The 20,371-nt window shown below is 38.7% G+C and overlaps 1 protein-coding gene across 5 annotated transcripts in view; it reads left to right on the forward strand.

Annotated features, from left to right (window-relative positions):
* VPS53 (VPS53 subunit of GARP complex) overlaps window positions 1-20,371 on the forward strand; it is a 122,709-nt gene that overhangs the window by 42,173 nt on the left and 60,165 nt on the right. For all 5 annotated transcript variants that reach the window (XM_039886224.1, XM_039886225.1, XM_039886228.1 and 2 more), the window contains 4 exons: window positions 2,073-2,151; window positions 4,679-4,822; window positions 5,623-5,765; window positions 7,603-7,744. In XM_039886224.1, coding sequence (XP_039742158.1) covers window positions 2,073-2,151; window positions 4,679-4,822; window positions 5,623-5,765; window positions 7,603-7,744 — 508 coding nt within the window. The remainder of the gene's footprint in view (window positions 1-2,072; window positions 2,152-4,678; window positions 4,823-5,622; window positions 5,766-7,602; window positions 7,745-20,371) is intronic.

Below are 20,371 nucleotides of genomic sequence, written 5' to 3' on the forward strand. Positions count from 1 at the left end.
CTGAAAATGCATGGAATCGTGGTTTGGGTTATAGTTACCATCATTAATGCCAGTAAGGGAAATGGTAGCTTTTTTATCCGAGTCACTGATAAGACACTTCAGAAACTACAGTTGGAAACATTTATGTGCAGATTATTCTGCTCAAATGTTAATTATACATCTGATTTACAGTCAGCTGTAAAGATAGATGCTGATGCTAGCTAATGCTGTAAGACGATTGTTGACTGAAAGGCATCTTGTACAGGCCTCCATGGAGCCCCAGCCTTTTATTTCACAACTGTTCTTAGCTGTAACCTATATAAGGGTAAGGACTTACTGATAATTACACGTAGCTCACTAGTGGCACAGCTAAGTCTAGACTATCTCAAGAGGTGATTTTGAAATGGATTGAAAAAGATGGCAAGTGGATCTGCACATCACGGTCTGGTGCTTCACTCTCTGTTCTGCACTTTGGACGTACCAAGCCTCTGGTTGTCTTTTCAAGAAGATGGAGTTAAGGGATGGTGGGTGGGTGGGGTGACAAAGGCAGAGCTGGAACCATTAAGTATCAGCGAGATGCTCAGAAGCCCTGCTATATGACCCTGAGTGTCCCTGGCTGGGAATGGGACTTCCCCTCCAGGAATTGTCCCTGTGGGCTTAGGGGGAACGGTGTTCTTCGTGTGCTGCCAAGAGGAGAGTAGGAACAGAGGGGCCTGAGGCTCTGGAAGCGCTGTCTTGTGAGCTGGCACCTGGGGAGTCTGTCTTCCTGGCTCATTCTGTAGAGTCACAAAAGACCTCTGAGGTACAATTTTACAAAAGTTTGTTCTCTTCTTTCCTGTCAGAAATGTTTCCCATTGTCTGTTGGGTAACACTAGATGGATGGCGCTGATGCTGATTTGGGGGGCTACTTCAAGTGATAGCTTTATCTCAGTTATTTCTAGCCCCCTTAAAAACTGACTAAAAAGACTGCAAACCCACCTAGCAGAGTGATTTTAAACGTTTTGAAGATAATGGAAAAACCCTGGAAAGTATTTGAAATGAGGCATAATTATAACTGTGCCACAGAAAAATCACTGTTTTAGGACCCGCCTATCCCCTCATTTAAAAAAAAAAAAAAAACCTCAGTAGGTTGCTAGGCACTGCCTAATAGCCAAAGAAATTGTGGTTTTGAGCTGTTCACTATTTCTAGAAACTTCATAAAGTTAATTCCAAAGTAACAGGGTGGAGACTAAGGAAGGAAGAACACTGTTTCATGGTGCTTTTAGCAAAGATGAAATATTTGCCTCGGGCTCAGGGCAATTCAGCTGCAGCCTCAGAGCCTTGCTCCACTCCAGCTCAGTGAGGCTGGCCTGTGGTGCAGGACATGTGGCTGCTGGAGGACGTGAGCATTGCGGGGGGTGCTGACACGGTTCCTTTCTCGTCCAGCTGCTTCTCCTTTCTCCTCTTTCATTTAAACTGACAAATATTTGTTGAGCTAGTGTACATGCAGACCACTGTGTTAAATACTAACCTTTTCTTTCCAACTGGTTTTCATTGTAGCTCAGTCTTCATATTCACAATCTGCCGAGTGAATCTAAATCTTTATTCATCGTCAATTAAAAGTTCATTTTATCGTGTTTTTCTTTCAATTTTAGGAAACATTCTATTTGTTCATTTGTTAAAACTTATGATCCTGATGTTGGTTTCTGGGTTGGAAAAAAAACAGCTCTGCCCTCCTCCCATTCTTTACTTCAAGTAGTAATCCAAAATAAATTTATATTTGATTTGGGCATTATTATATAATATTTTCCCACAACATAACTACCCCATAACGATGTTTTGTAACAGTTAACGTATAGTACCTCATGACCGTTGAGGCATGTCCTGGAAGAACTTTGGGATATAGAAAATTCATCATGAGAATAAATCGGATGCGTGGGTCATGGTTGTAAACCTGCTACTAACTATTATGTGACCCTGCTTACCGAGACACCTCTCCCCTTCCTGATGATCTCTAAAGGCTCCAACAGTTCTGACCCCTGTGGATCTTTGCATAATTAGTTGTAGATATTTGCGAATATGCCAGGCAGTGAAATGTTCTATTTTCCGTACAGAGTGAAGGCCGCCCAGACTGAGTTAGGACAGCAAATCCTGGCCGATTTTGAAGAAGCATTTCCTTCTCAGGGTACCAAGGTATTGTATTGCATTTTCCCTTCTGTCTTCAGATATTATCACCATTCTTACCTAATTCACGCTCACTACCGTTATTATTTCCATTTATCATTCTAAAAGTGTTTGCTGGCAGCCATAAGTCTGCCTGCCAAGGATTCAGGGTAATGAGACCATTCTTAATTTTAAATATCCCAAAGCAATGTTAATTCTTCATCTGTGTTCTTTCAGCATCAAAAAGTGAGGATTTGTTTTGATATAATTTAATGTGTGTCAAACCTAATATCTTGTCTGCCCAGTAAATTCCTTTTTTCTCATGGCCTTGCTTTAAAAAAAAAATCTTCAAGCCGCAGTGTTTTTTTGGATTGTTACATAACTTATTGGTTTCAGTTTGGTGAAAAGGCAACTGGGAGGAAAGTCCACAGGCTTATGTAACTCGGAGTGACACAGTTAGGAGACTTGCTTTTAATGATCAGAATCCTGTTCTTTGGAATTAATCCCTTTTGCTCTCACTGGTAGCATAGCTGTTTGTGTTGTGTCTGGGAAGCCCACAGTATTTCACTTGTGAGCTATTGGTTACACCTCTCATGTAACAAGCTTTGCCTCACTTGGCTGTCATTGTGCTTGGTTAACTGCTTTTAGCTCTATCCTTCAAATTGTAGCAGACATAATCTTAATGCTTTGCATGTGTTGGGGAGGGAAGAACCTTCAGAAGTTTTTTTCTCCCTCTATTATTTGAGCTGTTTCAAGAGAAAGAATGGTTCAGAAATGAGCTGAAGTACACACGGGCAGGCAGCATTCCTCACACTTGGTGGGTGGAGATGGTGGATACATGTTCATCTACTGAGCCAAAGAACGTTTCCTGGATCTGCTCTATAATTCAATAACTGGAAATATCTTAAAATTTTTTCTTTCTGCTCCATAAAAGAAACTTAAGTAGGTGAGGTAGCTGCCCTAGACTACTACTTTCTATAGGAAACTTGCTTCTGATTTTAATGTCTGCCTGTACAGTGGCTGTCTTCTAGTAATCAGATATTTTATTTGTAAAGCCTTTTTCTTTGAGGACTTAATATTCATATTCATTTGATGTAACTATGGGAAGTACATATTGGAAAGCAATTCTGTGAAAAGGGATTCTAAGATATTCATGAATTATAAGGACCAGACTCGTCTTAGTCCAGGATCTGCTTTCCTATACTGTGCTGTCCATCCCAGTTTTGAGAAGTTTCAGAATGATGTGGATGAAGCCCAGCTTTATTATTTAGAAGAAACCAACCATGGCCTATGCTGTATCTTTTTCCCAGATTGCACCAGGCAGAAGTTAAAATGGTTTTCCTTAATAACTTGCTTCCCTTTTATCTGACTGGGTAACAATGTCTTTTTTACCAGAGTTGGTTTTTTTTCTTTTCCTTTTTAATGGCTCTTGACTTTTCTTAAAGTCCTTGTGCTACTATTTCACAGATGGAACTCATGATATTAAAATAGTATATCCAAGGTAATCTATGAAGTCCTTTTTAAATGAAAAAATCTGAACTCATGAACACATGGTTTTGGGTTTCTGCAACTTTTCTATCAGATCAAATGCTTTCATTCAGCAGTTGAGCAGTCAGCGTGCTCAGCAGATGACTTAACAGCCACTCAGCACGGAGCTAGTCAGCATTTTAACAGTTTAGCTCTGAGGCAGCTTAGGTAACACTTATGAAACACTTGAACATCAGTTGAGATGGATAAATTGGACAGAATTGACAAAAATAAAACAAAACACAAAGATTTGGAAGAACCTTACTCATCACCTGTTAAAGTCCGTTATTTTTCAGATGAGGTTCAATAACTGCACCAAAGCTACGTGGCTGTTCAGCCATGCCAAGAGTCGGTTCCAAGTGTTCTTTTTACTATAATCCACTCTGCTAGCCGTGTTCATTCAGTGAGTTACTGTAAAGAAAGGTTCAGTGAGACTGAATTGCTCTCAATAATATCAAAAGTCTTCCCATTGTAATGTATCGATACAGCTCCTCGATATCCTTCTACTGTTCTTTTTAGGCTGATATCATAATATTTTACCTTTGGCTGCATATCTGGGTGGTTGACTATCAGTGAAACAAGTCTGGTGGTTTGGACCCTGGTTTTAGGTATAAAATGCCACCGCACTCTTTGGCACCTTAAAAATAGGAATCTGAGATTGGAATCAGGGAGAAGTAGCACATGTGAGACTGGGGTCATTCTTACTTACTTTTAGGGCTCTTCCACAAAGTGACTTCAGTTTTGATATTCAGAAAGCAAAATTTCTTATGATCATTACTGGCCCTGTCTTCTAAAATATCTCATTGCTGATTCACAGAGTAGCTTTTATATTGGTTACTGCAGACTAGCTTAATGATTCTCTCATCGGAGAACAAGTAACTAAAATATCCATCCACAACAGAAGAATGAGTGTCAAGGGAGTGGGAGTAATAACTTCGAGAGAAAAACAAGAAGTAGCAGCTGTCAGAGACCATGAGATTTAGAGGTTGTTTCTGGCTTTTGAACTGGTGTGTGTTATTTGTTTTAACAGAGGCCCGGAGGACCCAGCAATGTCCTTCGAGATGCATGCCTGGTTGCTAATATTTTGGACCCCAGAATCAAACAGGATATCATCAAAAAGTTTATTAAACAGCATCTGTCAGAGTATCTAGTACTTTTTCAAGAAAACCAAGATGTAAGTATTGACCAAATGAGATCAGATGTTACATTTGAATTTTATTGAAAATTGAATGCTCTCAAGCCTACCAATATATACTTTATTAGTATTACTGTCTTAAAGTGTTGATTGTTGAACCGTGAATCCAAGGGGCTAACTGTACAGTTCAGTGGTTCTTAACCATTTTAGGGTCACTGACCCTTTGGAGAAATTAATGGGAGATACAGATCTTCTCCCCCCAAAAAAGCACCTACGCATAAAATTTTGTATACGGTTTCAGGAAATTTACAGACCTCTGAAGCCCAGTCATGGACCCCAGGGTAAGAACCTCTGGATCTAGTAAAAAAGTAGCCTAATCTAGCCAATTGGAGCTCATGTTTCAGTGTTTTCCTCTTAGGTTTACTGTTGACAAAAAGCAGGCTTTGAATGAACCAGGATGAATCCAGGAGTGGCAGAGGATTGATCAGGAGCCACAGGGCATTAAGTAGTTTGATAGCAGCCTGATCGTCCCCTTGGCTTGGTTCAGTCTGCCTTGTAACAGGAGTGTTTCACCGGTGGAGTTGGAATACAAAACCTCTTGAAAAAGATTGACCCTGTATTTTCCTGAGAAAGCATAATAGAACTATAGCCTTTCTATCTGGATAAGAAGGAAAATAATTCTTTAAATTAAAAAAAAAAAACAAAAAAAACACCTAGATTCTTTAAAACTGTGAGAAATAGAGAGTATGGTGTTTTTCTTGGTTCTATGGTTTTGCTGTTTCCTTAAACTCTCAACACTACTACGTACTGGGGTGGATTTTGTTACCTGATTTCCTAAGGTCGCCTGGCTGGACAAAATCGACAGACGCTATGCCTGGATAAAACGCCAGCTTGTGGACTATGAGGAGAAATATGGCCGAATGTTTCCACGTGAGTGGTACATGACCGAGAGGATTGCAGTAGAATTTTGCCACGTCACGAGGTAGAGTCCAACTCTCGGCTCCTTTGGGTGTTAATAAAATCGCGTTGTCTTGTGGATTGGAATCACTTCCTGACACCACTAAGTAATTGCTATCACTCTCATACCTAATTATCACCCCACTCTCTGCTCCCATCTTTGCTCTGCGACTTTCCTTTGGCCTAGTCCTTGCTTTGAACAACCAGCGTTCTTGACTCCACCAACTCAGAACTCCTCAGCCAAGTTTACCTATAGCGATTCATCACTCCATGTTTTCCCTTATGTCTGTATTGCATATATCAGTTTGCAGTATATATCCATCATCATTTTGCTTTTCTGATTTGATAGATAGTTCCATCAGGACAGGGGTAGTATCTACTTCACTGACATAGTAGACCATCAGGAAATATTTGTTGAAAAAATTTACCACCCCTAATACAATATTTCTAATCTTTAGGTAGTCAATAATTATTGGCATCTGAGTGTTCTAAGCATTTTAAAGACCTTCTTTTAAAAAAGAAAGTTCCATATTAAGCATAACTCAGCTACCTCAAAGTAATTCTTGGTTGGCATCTTTCTTAAAATCATAGAGAACACAGTCAAGTTGCATGTTTTAACTACATTGTGGCGGGGTGGGGGAATGTTTTAAGGAATATTGGCTGTTGGGTTTTTTTAATAGGCTTTATTTTTTAGAGCAATTTTAGGTTCACAGCAAAAGTGTGAGGAAGTTACAGAGATTTCCCGTATACTCTTTCCCCACACATGCATATCCTCCCCCATTATCAACATCCCCCACCAGAGTGTACCTGTCTTACGCTCAGTGAACCTACATTGACACATTATCACCCAGAGTCCATAGTTTACATTAGCGTTAATCTTGGTGTTGTACCTTCTATGTGTCTTTTGTTTTAAAAAAACACAATTGCTACCATAGATTTAGAACACCTTTTAATATTGATTCAAGGTCATTTGTGATTGTCACTTTCTAAGTCCCGATTAGCAATGAAAGAGCAAATTCCTTGAGAAATTGATAACTAATTCTCTTTAGCCTACAGTTCAGTGAGTTGCAAATTAACTCTGAAGAATGTAGTCCACAGGAGACTGGAAGTATATTAAAGCCAACAAACCTGCCATTGTGTCAGCTAATGACAGTGTTACTGCTAAGCTTTCGTTGTTTGAATTTTAGCTAAAATCCTACGGATACATAATTCTCAAATAAACCCAGAAGTTCTTTGTTTGATTTTGTCATTTATATGTGGAGGAAGATGATTATAGCTCAGTTCTTACTAAGAACTCTCATGTCACTGCTCCCAAACAACTTACATTCTGAAACAGAACAGTCGAATGGCACATAAACAGGCAGGAACCACCTAAACACATACATGTCACTTTTCAAATAGGGATTCTAGTCTCACCTGTATTTCCAGGTTCCTGTTCTCTGATGAAGGAGATTCTTATTGAACTCTCTAGAAGGTGGAGGGCTTTATAATTCAGTAATTAATGATTTGTGAAATTACACAGAATATGTACATTTTTATAAAGTACTGAGTGTTTCATATATATTAACAAATTATCAAAAATATTGAAAATACTTATATATTTTAAATATATAAAAATACTAGTAATAATGTAAACAAATTGGTGTCCATAATTCTTGATTTTTTTTTTGACCAATAGATAATCTCCTTAAAATTCTTATTTAGAATATGTATTTCTATTCCCCAGGCATTAAACTTAGTTGGTAACAGAACTCAGGATTTGAAATAACCACATTTTTTTTAATATAAGCTAAAACCATTTACTTTGTCTTATCTCGAATGATCCATTTGTTTGACAGTATTCTTATCTCTTTATTCTGAAGGACAGAACTTGCCAAGATTATGCGAACCAGAGCTAAGGAAATTGAAGTGAAGTTGCTTCTTTTTGCTATTCAGAGAACAACTAACTTTGAGGGGTTTCTTGCAAAACGTTTCTCCGGCTGCACCCTGACAGATGGAACCCTGGTGAGACCTTCCTGAGAGAATGTGGGACATGAAGTTCATGGGTTGAGTAGTTGAGCTTCACTTCAGTCATTCACAGCATGGTGATTCCATCCATTGGCTCAAGCTCTTACTCTCCCAATCCAGGGATTTCACTGAATTCACACGAATAGTGGTGGGACAAGGTACTCTGTATGGATTTACTGTTTGTCTCTTATGCAGTACTTCATGTTTTTAGAATGGCCTATCATCATTTTATCTAAGATTTGGCCCCATTTTACAGACTATCAATTACGTGAGTCACGGAGGCCTTACTTATTCAGGCACAGATACCTTATTACTTTATTAACTATTGAATTGTATTATAATTAGGATGTGTTTTTACATTAGGGATTGTTAATGTCTCTGGTGAGCAAACCAGGTCAGTGTGTGTCTATAAACTTCAAAGCCAAGGATATAGATCAGCATGTCAGAGATACTGAAAGGTTAAAACACAAAGGTACGCAGATCAGAGGACTATGCACCTCCATCAGAAGGGTAGAATATGGTATTGTTGGTTAAAATCATTTAATCTCCATGTAATCAAAGACCAGGCCCAGAGTGTCTCTCTGAAAACCTGTTTTTGGAAATCCAGGCTCCCTGCTGACACATCACTATGCTTTCTTCAAATTTCCTATCCATGGGGAAAACCACATTTTTATGTTTTATAGTACTTTCTGTTTACATCATTACACACACACAGACAGACTTTGAGCTTTGGGAATGCAGAAATCATGGCTGACTCATCTCTGTTCCCTAGTCATGCAAAGAATAAGAATACACAGGCCTGCAGGCAGGAAGGAGGAGGGAGGGAGGAAGAAATCGAAGTTAAGAAAGTCATACCTATTGAATTGCCTTTAAAACTAGATTTAAAAAAACAAACAAACAAACAAAAAAACAACTGCTGTTAACAACAGAGAAGCTATGTGATTTGGTAGGAAAATTTTTGGACCAGCAGTCAAGAGAGACTTGTGGTCCAGTCCTGACTTTGCTGTAACTCAGTGAACTGCCTTCTCTCTTAAATGAAAAGAAGAGAAAGAAGAGACTACCTTTTAATAACAGCATAGTAGAGAGAATAAACAAGACATAAAACCCAGAAGCCATAAAGAAAAGTACTGAAAGATTTGACAACATAAAAAGAACAAAATTCTGTTTGGGAAAAGAGACCATAAACATAATAATTAAAGGATAAACAACAAACTAGGAAAAACCAATTTAAGCTATATAAAACAAATGATCAATATCCAGCATTCATAAAGAATTTTTAAAAATCAATACAAAAAAGACAACCCATTAGGAAAATGTATAGGATCCGGCAAAAAATTTACTGAAGAAATACAGTGGGCTAATAAACATGAGAAGATAGAACAAAATACTAATTTCCATATATCAGGTTGGCAAAAACAATTACAAGACTAACAGTACAGGATTTTAGTGCTAGTACATAAGTTGATACAGCTTTTTTGGAGAACAGATTGTCATTATGTATCAAAAATTTAAATATGCATGTCCCTGTGAGGCAACAACTTTACATCTGGATATGAAGTACCAAGAAAGAGATGAACTGCAGCCTTAAAAAAAAAAAAAAAAAAAAAAAATTGAGATCTGTAAGATCTATCATTGGAGAATGGTTACATAAAATATGGTATATCCATCCTGTAGAGCAGTGTATAGCAGTTTAAAAGTGATAGAATGAGAGATAGATCTAGATATGCTATCAGGGAAAAAAACCTCTCAGATATATTGTAAAGTCCAAAATGTAAGCTGAGGCCAGTACATGCGGTGTAATTTCATTTATGTAAAAAATAAAAAGCATGTTTATGTATGTAAGTGTGTAAGAAAAGTCTGGAAATGATAACAGTGAATGTCTCTGGGGAAGGAAGTTGGAGTGAGAGTAGGCGGAGAAGAATTTTTTTTATTCTACTCTGGTATTTTGTTTAAATTTTTTTATACGAATTCATTTACATTCTTTTTTAAACATATTTTTTGCATTTATATACTTTAGCAAAGTTATTTTTCAATTTTCTTTTAAATGAGGGAGATAGGCCAAATCAGTGACTTCCAAACTCTTTCTTCTAACAAACTCTGCTGTGAAATCCACACAGAGAATAGCTAGCATATTTTGAATATCCACTGTGTGTCCCATACTGTGGTAGATGTGTTTGCTAAAGTCAGTCACTTTGCTTCATCAACTGTAGGAGGTAGGTAGGTGCTATAGTCATTTGCAACTTACCCAAGGCAGCACAGCTTATTTGTAAATACAGAAAAACTGAGCTACTGTGATTGAAGTTGGGGAGAAAGGGCAGAATTGGGTCTAGAGCCCCATTCATTTGTTGTTTACCCTTCATTTATGCTACCTTCTCTAGCTCCCAGTTTTCCAGTTCTAAAATCCTATTACTTTCGTGGAATCCCCTCTTTGCCCCGCAAGACTTGCCTCAGCGTAGGTGCATCAAGAGCTGGTCCCTCAGGGCACTGGGCTAACTAGTGTCTTAAGGCAAGACCACAAGGCCATCCCTACTCAGTGCCACTCGTGGCTTTATTAAAATATAACTGAACCACAAAGCACCCTTTCTGTACTTAACAAATACATACACACATATGCACTCCTGCTTGTTAATTCATGTTCAAAATTGATTTCTTTTTACTAACAAGGAAAAAAGAGGCCGCAAAACAAATGAAAATGATCTTAAAGAAAATGCAAGTCACAGGAGGAAATAGATAACAGCAATGCCATTGAAAGAAGCACGTATCTCTCCTGAGAAGTATTTGGTTGACTTCATTCAGCACTATCCTGATTTCCTCACACTGGCCCTCCTCTTTGCCCTGCTAAAGCCATGCTTTTGGCCTGGTTTCAAGCAGATACTCCTGCATCTCTCAGTTCACCTCTACAGAGATCTGCTTGGGGACAGGGAAGTTTAAGCATTGAGCATAGGCCCCACGTGGGAGCGCCCCCCTGAATGCCCATGGCTTCCACCTGGGCAGAGTCGGTAGCACATAAAGACAGGCTCCGTGAGCCAGTAATTCAGCTAACTGTATGGGAAATAGATCCCAGTGAAGGATGCTTGAATAACAGTAGTGCCAAACACCTGTTTTGAGCTGTTCTTCTTCTCCTTTGGCTATACCCTACTTCCTGAGGATTACAGGGGAACAAATGGCCCTGTTGTACATGATGACCAGGATAGCCTATTAAACTTGGGCCTGTTCCAGAACACATCAGGTCTCTCTTGTGCTAGGAAATGCCTTAAGGGTCGAAAGAGACAGGGTAACGTGGTCAGGGACAAGGCAAGGCTACCGAACAGGGTAACCACATAGAGACCATGAAAAAATGACAGAAGCTGCATGTAAGTTTGCAAAGAACAGTGCTTTTTTGTAGGAAACAGGTATAAGGGTGTCAGAGTGGCAGCTGGCCGACTGGTAAACCTACTGCTGTCTGATATAGGAGAGGGCTGGAGGTGCTTGTGTCTTGGCGGCATGGCCTCCACGTGCACTCACTCTGCCAGTGTCGAGCTCCTGGATTGCAGCCTTCCATCTCCCATTAGGTGCTGTGCTCTGTGGTGTTGGCCATGGTCGCCTAGGAACACTTGAACCTTTTTCACCAATCTCTTCTTTTTTGGTCCTCTGTTTTTGAAATGTTCTGGCATAATCAATTTACCAATATCTCCTCGAATCGTACAGTTGCTGCTTCCTCTCCTACGAAGTTTGCAGAGAGTTTCAGGTTACACATCCTTGGCCAGAAAATCCTGCTGGACCATGAACTCTTTATTCACCCCTCCAGTTGGTTTCTCCACAGCCTTCTCCAAATCATTCAACTTCTTTAAGTCAAACTCTTCCCCTTAGACCATTCTTTGTCCCAGTGATCATGACCCAGCAACCATTCTGCATTCCAGGTCCTGACAATGACTGCTCCAGTCAGTGACTGAGCCTTCAAGGATTTTCCCTAAAAGATTAGTTTCTAGAAAGGCAGCAGAACTCCTATAAGCTTTTTACACAAGGCCAGCCAGGTCTTGGAGAATCAGTTCACTGTAGCCTGCTGTGGGTATGTGAAAGTCGTGTTTCTCGCTGTAGGTGATGTTCACTTTGAACTTGATCCTGCTATCACTTTGCTGTGGGCAAAGTGAGCCACACTTTCACCTATCGTAGGGACCTTGGATTAGTCATGGCCGCTGACCATGCTCCCAGAAGACAACGCGGGGAAGAGGCTGGCCCACGCCAGGCCAGGGGCTCCAGCTAGCCTGGCTCCCAGTCTAGCTGTTGGGCACCCCACCTGAAGACCTGTCATTGCTCGTCTCTTTACCTCCTCCTCACGCTGCCTTGCTCCCAGGATATGTTTTTTTGGAAAATCTTTTGCAGCCACCATTTTATTTCAGAGTATTGTAATCTACAAAATGAACCAAGATGTATCTTGATACCCTTCAACATATGCTAAATTTCATAGAAAGTTAGTGAATTCCTTGGGAAGTTACAGAGTAGATAAGTCAGCCAAGGAGCCAAGTTTACCATAGACCGTCCCAAGCCCACCCTCCTCCACCCTTGACTGATTGACCGTGAAACAGTGAGGGTGAGCTTGAGGGCTTGATAAGCTCACATGGAGAGATCTGCCACAGCTCAGTTTCTCCTAACTGATCAGTGTGATGTGTTATCTTTTGTTCTTTTTAGACAGATGGGACTTTGACATCCGGTAGAATTGTAGACCGAAAGAACTTTGAGGACAGGCCTTGTTTTGTTTTTATGGTACTAGCTCTAATGAGTTTAAAATGTTCTGTGTTGTCACTATTGAGTGACACTGTTGAGCTGTACTGGAAGACGGGAGCTGCCACTGCTTTTTGCTGTTTGTCTCAATTCCTGGTCCTTTAGGAGGGATTCAAAATAGTCTAAATTAAAATGCCTTGAAATTAAAAGGAAATGTCTGGATGTGATTTAACTATACCCACATGCTTTACTAGTGACTTAATGATTAAATTCAAGGTAAACATTATATTCAGCCTCTATGAAAGGAGAGTTAGATTGAGTTAAGGATTTATAACTGGCTCAGTGAATTTGGGAGATTTTTTTTTTAATAAAATTAAATTTTTTCTCCTTTTCATGCAGCTGTATTTCTCCTTTTCTTGGCCATTGCATAAGTTGCCTTTCTAAATAGAATCGTCCTTTGGCTTATAGGGGTGATTTTAATATACATTTATACTTGCCCAGTTTTTTAAATTACGTTATAAATATAGAAGCTGTAGGTGTGATTTTTGACCATGTGATTTGAGCATAAAAGCATTTGAAAAAGGCTCACTGCTTAGGAAAGCCCACACAGAGTGGCTTACCCTACACCTCAGTCTTCCAGCAATCTAACACCTGCATTAGGGAGAGTGTGTAAGAGGAGGAGGGGCAGGGTCTTGGCAGTGCTGTCGCAGTGCAAGGCCGGTCCTTCCCTTACCTGGTGAGTCCCCTTGGTGTTTCAAGATATTTTATAAATGCTTTATTTGATGCTAAAGGAATATATTCCTTCATTTGAATAACATCCTTATTGGAGATAAACTTCCGTTGGTTTCTGAAAAGAAAGTACCACATGGTCAAGATAGAAAATGTGGAAATTATAGGCAAGAATAGAGAAACAGAAAAAAGTCATTCGTTTTCCCATCAATCAGATGAGGATTTTGGTATGTTCATTGTGTACATTTTATACAGTTCAAACTGTACTTTTTAAATACATTCTTTTCTCTGCTTATTTTTTAAATTGATATGACAAAAATTTACATAAAACTCATCATTAAAAGTGTACAGTTCCATAAGAGTTTTTTTTGTTTTTTGTTTTTGGTTTTTGTTTGCTGTATTCACAAAGTTGTGCCACTATTCCAACTATCCAATTCCAGGACATTTTCATTGCCCCCCAAAAGAATAATCCCCATCCCCCAAGCACATACTTCCAATTTTCTCCTTCCACTAGCCCCGAACAACCACTAATATCTTTCTGTCTATGGATTTGCCTATTCTGGACATTTCAGATAAATGGATTCATGTTATTGTGGCCTCTGTGCCTGGCTTCCTTCATTCTTTTACTGTTTTCAAAGTTCGTCCATTGTGTAGCACATATTAGTACTTCAGTCCTTTTTATGGCTAAATAATATTCGGTTATATGGCTATACCTTTTATTTATCCATTTGTCAGTTAACAGACATTTGAGTTGTTTTCACTTTTGGGCTATGAACATTCATGTATTCGTTTTTGTGTGAACATATGTTTTCAGTTCTCTTGGAAATATATCTGGGAGTAGAATTGCCGGATTGTATTGTAACTCTATGTTTAACTTTTTGAGGAATTGCCAAATTGTTTTCCACAGCAGCTGCGCCATTTTACATTCCCACTGCCAATGTAGGGGAGTTCTGATTTTTCTACAGTCTCACCAATATTTGTTATTTTCTGTGTTTTGTTGTTGTTGTTTTTTAATTACAGCCATCTTGATGAGTGTAAAGTAGTATTGTGGTTTTGATTTCTATTTTCCTAATGACTAATGACATCGAACATTTTTTTCATGTGCTCATTGGCCATTTGTGTATCTTTAGAGAAATATCTGTTCAAGTCCTTTTCTCATTTTTAAGTTGGGTTATTTGTCTTTTTATTATTGAGTTGTAGGAATTTTTTATATATTCTCAGTACATTCTATATAGCCTTCATATGTTTTATCATATATCAGATATGTGACTTACAAATATTTTCTCCCATTCTGTAGGTCGTCTTTTTTTTTTTTTTTAACTTTTTTGCTAGTGTTCTTTGATATGTAAAAGTTCCTGATGAGGTCCAATTTATTTTTCTCTTTTTTTATTTGAGTTGGAGTCACATCCAAGGTCACAAACATTTTAAAAAATTAATGCATAATTAATATACAGTATTTTGTTAGTTTTCAGGTACACAAAATAGTTATTCGAGTGATCACTACGATAAGCCTAGTAACCATCTGTCACTAGATTACAAGGTTATTAAGATATTATTGACTGTATTCCCTGGGATGTATATTATATCCCCATGACTTATTGATTTAATAAGTGAAAGTTGATACCTCTTATTCCTCTTCACCTTTTTCATCCTTCTCCCCACTCCCTTCCCCTCTGACAACCATCAGTTCGTTCTCTATGTCTGTGTATCTGTTTCTGCTTTGATTCGTTTGTTTTGCTTTTTAGATTCCACATGTAAGTGAGATCGTAGAGTATTTGTCTTTCTCTGTCTGACTTATTTCACTTAGCATAATACCTCTAGAGCTAGCCATGTTGTCACAAATGACAAGATTTCATTCTTTTTTATGGCTGAGTGATATTCCATTGTATATATACCACATCTTCTTTATCCATTCATCTATTGAAGGGTACTTAGGTTGCTTTTATATCTTGGCTGTTGTATATAATGCTGTAATGGCCATAGGGGCGCATATATCTTTTTGAATTAGTGTTTTGTTTTCTTTGGATAAATACCCAGAAGTGGAATTGCTGGGTCATGTGGTAGTTCTATTTTTAATTTTTTAAGGAACCTCCGTACTGTTTTCAATAGTGGCTGTACCGATTTGCAATTCCTCTAATAGTGCATGAAGGTTCCCTTTTCTCCACATCCTTGCCAACACTTGTTTTTGTTGTCTTTTTGATAATAACCAATTTGGTAAGTGTGAGGTGATATCTCATTGTGGTTTTGATTTGCATTTCCCCAGTGATTAGTGATGTTGAGTATTTTTTCCTGTGTCTGTTGGCCATCTGTATGTCCTCTTTGGGAAAATGTCTGTTCACATCCTCTGCTCATTTTTAAATCAGATTGTTTGGTTTTTTTGATGTTGAGTTGTACGAGGAATTTATATATTTTGGATATTAACCCTATTGGATCTATCATTTGCAAATGTCTTCTCCAATTTAGTGGGTTGCTTTTTTGTTTTGTTGATGTTTTCTTTCACTGCGCAAAAACTTTTTGGTTTGTTTATTTTTGCATTTATTGCCCTTGCCTCAGGAGACATATCCAAAAAACATTGCAACGACTGATGTCAAAGAGCTTACTGCCTATGTTTTCTTATGGGAGTTCAAGGTCACAAACATTTATTTACACTTTGTTCTAAGAGTTTTATAGTTTTAGCTCTTACATGTAGATCTTTGATCCATATTGAGTTAATTTTTATACGTTGTGTAAATATAATTTTATATCCTACTTTTCTTCATATGTCTTATCTTAGGTGCTTTCTCAATCACTATGTATCATTATATAGATGTTTCATAATTTCCCTAACTACCTTTTCCTAGTTGGACCCTTAGGTGCTTGTCATTTTTTCACTTTTATAAATAAGGCCACAATGAACATTTTTGTGAACAAGTCTTTTTTCACATTTGAGATTATTTTCTTATGACACAAGTAGAATTATAGGATCAAAGATAGGAGCATTTTCAAGTTTAAGGTAGCCTCTATTTTAAACTGCTTTTTGTACTCTCGTCTCTTATGAATGCACCTGCTTACCCTCTCCCATTGCTGAGTCCCGATATTAGTGATGGTTTATTAAGATTCAGAAGAAATAATCACTCTTTATGGTGACATTTCGTGGTGTTAATGCGCTGATGCCTAATGTAAAGGGCTGACACTGCCAGATTAAAAAAAAACAAAGCAATCTGAAAATGTTTTTTTAATGATGAGAGTAATACATGCTTCCACTCCTAGGTATATACCCTAGAGAATTGAAAATTCTCATATGTTCATAGAAATGCTTGTACACAAATGTTCATAGCACCACTATTTACAGTAGCAAAAAGGTAGAAACAACCCACATGTCTATTAATGGACAAATGGATAAACACAATGTGGTATTTCCATCCAATGGATTGTTATTCAGCCATAAAAAAGACTGAAGTACTGACACTTATTACAGCATGGATGAACCTTGAAAACACTATACTAATTAAATGAAGCCAGGCACTGAAGGCCATATGTTATATGACACCATTTTGATGAAATGTTCAGAACAGGTAAATCCGTAAAGACAGAAAGTAGATAAGTAGTTCCCTAGGGCAGGGAAGAGGGGAGGATTGGGAAGTGACAGCTAATGGACATGGGGTTTCTTTTGGTGTGAAATGTTCTGGATTTAGATAGTGATGATGGTGGTACAACCTTATGAATATACTAAAAACCACTGAATTGTAAATTATTTTAAAATGGTGAATTTTATGTTAATTATATCAGTTTTAAAATATTAAGAGTTTTAGAAAATACTGTCTGAGTTTAGTTATAAATCATCTTTACTCTTCCAATAAATAATTTGTCTGCCAAAAGAGAGAGAGAGAGAGGGGAAGAGAAGAGGGAGATGGAGGGGGAAGAAGGGAAAGATATATGCTTGTTAAAATTCAGACAATAAAATATTTTAAAAGAACAATCTCTTCAACTACTCTAAATTCCTCTGCCTAGAGATGTCCACTGTTTAATAATTTGGGGTATATTTTTGAGACTGTCTTACAAGAGCTCGTGCACAAGCACACACGCATACATACACACACACACAGGTTTTTAAAATTTTGTTTATAGAAAATAGAAAATGTTGCTAATTTGTCTGAAGAAGATTTTATTAAGTACTTCTTATCTGATCAGCATTTATTTATAAATGTTCAAGCTCTCTTTGTGCAGGGCTTAGGAAAAGATTTGAATAAGACAGATGCTTATGACCTAGCAGGAGAAAGAAATCTATACGTAACTGTCACAGTATAAGATACACACCTGGTGGTACTGGGCGGGGTTGGGGGCAGGGTCCCAACAATATTAAGCCAGGTGCACAGAGCATGATGCTACAGTCCTACCAGCTGAAGCCTCCAGGCCATCTCTTTAAGGACAGATCAGGAATTGGTCTAAAGTATTTATAGAATAAGAAATGCAGAAATTGTGAAACTTGCATTTCATAACTGAGAGCTTTCTCCTCTAGGGAAAGGAAATAGATTAGTCTTAAATTTCAGAGTTCCTTCTTTGATAATTTGAAGTGTCCAGGTAGGGCCTCAGAAAGGGATTTGTAAAAGCAGATCCAGATATGTCTATACTAATGACTTAAGCCAGGTTGTCTCTTCCTAACAGTAAATTAGACAGCTTGGCTGACCTGTGGCACTTACTGTTTTGGAGGTGTTATGAATCCCATGTGGTTTAATTAGTAGGAATTAACTTTCTATATGAAGAATTTTTCTTTCCTGTATGAGCTTGAAATCAACTGTCACCAAAAAAAAAAAAAAAAAAAAAGAATGGATTCTTTTAAAATTGGGAAGTTGTGCATTTCTTGGCAATTTTTTGGTTTCATTTAGCAGCCCCAGAGCTCATGGAATATGTCATTTGAGTTATTCAAAATCTAAAGCCAAACTCGTAATTCTCTATGGTTTACGACAGCTGCAAAGCGAGAATGCAAAGTGTGGTCAGGTTGGCTCCGACAGCAGGGCTTATTCGTGCACAGAAGGCTGAGTTGTGCCACTGATTGCTCTCTACAAGGACTTGTTCTTTCATCACAGCAAATTAATCTGAGCAGTAACATAGCGCTTTAAATAGCAGGAGTCTCTATCTGCCCACAGGGCTTTGTAATGTCACATCTACCCAGAGGGTAGTGGTTCTTGCGGTACTTTAGGGGCTTCGCTGGAGGCGAGGGAAGATGGGAGAAGACTAGTAAAGTGTGCTCTTGCCCTGTAATTTGATGGGCCCATTGCTTTCATTTCCTGGAGAGAGCTCAAAGAGACAAAATGGTCGGGACAGGATCTTACTTGTGATTAAAAGGAATTCTTTTTACGAGACTTCTTAGCCTTGTGTTCCCACTTCTCCTTCTGAGAATTACTAGAGAGGCACAACTACTGTTCTTCCTTATTTAGTTGCCTGCCCCTATTAAATACTAATGAACGCTCTCACTTTCTGAGCTTTCCCTATGTGCCAGGTGTTGTGTTAAGCTGCTTTATATACGTATCTCATGCTTTACATACAGTATCTCATTTCATCCTCATGACAGCTCTGTGCGGCAGGCATTAATATCCCTTCATACTGCAGATAGAAGAACTGAGGCTTGGACAAGTTAAGCAGTGTACCCAAGTGAGAGAGCCTGGACTTGGACCCAGGGTTTATTACTCAGGTAATGGTGACACCAGCCATGCAGTCGCCCAAGCCAAAAAGTGAATAATCCTTGATTCCTTTCTTTCCTTCACCCTCACATCCACTCTCATAACAAATCCTCTTGACCTCATTCCTAAATATGTCCCAAATCTGGCCACTTTTTTTCTCTCTCTACAACACTAACTTTGTCTACTCCCATAGCTTCTTAAACTGGTCTTGCTTCCATTACAGCCTCCCCACAGCAGTGGAATGATATTTTAAAAACCTAAATTAGATCATATCATTTCCCTGTTTAATACTCCTACTAACTGCCCAACTACAGTGAGAAAATCTAACCTTTCCCATTGGGCACCTGCTGTCTCTCCTGCCTCGTGCCCCCATCCTCCTTTCTATCCCTCATTCCAGCCTTTGCACTGGGTCCCCCTGCTATGAATGCTGTTCCCCAGATCTCTGCCTGACTAGCTCCTTCTCCTCATCTAGGTGTCTGCTCAGCCATCACCTCTTCAAAGAGACTTTCTCTGATCACTCTATGTAAAGAAGCACTTCCCCAGCCCAGCTCAGTTTCTAAATTTTACTTTCATCGCACCCTTTTTTTAATCTATCTTATTCAGGGTTGTATTCCTAGTGCCTAGAAGATTGCCCGGAACAGAGTATATGCTCAGTCCTGGCTCAGATATCATTTCCTTGGGGATATTTTCTGTGACCTTCTGTCGCATCCTTTCATAACAACCTCAGTTTTTCCTGCAAGGCCTTCATCACCCATTTATGTGATTATTTGATTAAATTCTGTCTCCCTAACCTGACCATGATCTTGAGGAGGGCCGAAAGTGGTCTGTCTTGCCCACCACTTTACTCTTAGTGCCCAGCACATCCATTTGTTAGTGGACAGATGGAAGAATGAATCACTTTTCTTGCATTAACTTGGTCCACACTTGGAATGCGTGTGCCTCCAATGAATGAGCAAGGAGTTCCTTAGTGCCCGCGACGCCTTCAGGAATCTCATCAGGATGTTAAGAGAGACAGACAGTGGGAATAAGAAAGAACCTTGTGAACAAGTGGCTCACCCTGTACTGCCCCAAATGCCTTTTCAACGCTGCCTTTTATGTTTTACTTCTTACTACTTACATCCATCCATCGGACACTCCACCAGTGAGTGTGGAGCCCAAGGGTACCCTCAGTCTACCCCGCCAATATCCACTTTTTGTCGTGATTTTCATAACACGTTGTTTTTAAAATGAAGGCCACCTTTGTGTAATTGCGAGACGTTATTATCAACTCTGATAAACCTAGCCGTAGATGAGGAATGTTTAGTTCAGAAGTTCAGATCTTGTTTCTATCACCGAATGATTTTGAAGAGAGCTTTCAACTTCCAGTGACTGACTTGCTCTCCACATCTCTAAAGGACCAAAAGATTTGAAATCATAGAGATTCAGCTCAGAAGTATGATCCTAAAACCCACTGTTAAGCCAGTAGGTTAAGGAATTCAACATTATAAACTAATTTATCTTGCTGTTGAAGCTTAGACTTTGTAAATTCCCTTTC

The sequence above is a fragment of the Pteropus medius genome, unplaced genomic scaffold, assembly GCF_902729225.1.
Source record: "Pteropus medius unplaced genomic scaffold, Ma_sr-lr_union100, whole genome shotgun sequence".
Classification (NCBI taxonomy): Eukaryota; Metazoa; Chordata; class Mammalia; order Chiroptera; family Pteropodidae; genus Pteropus; species Pteropus medius.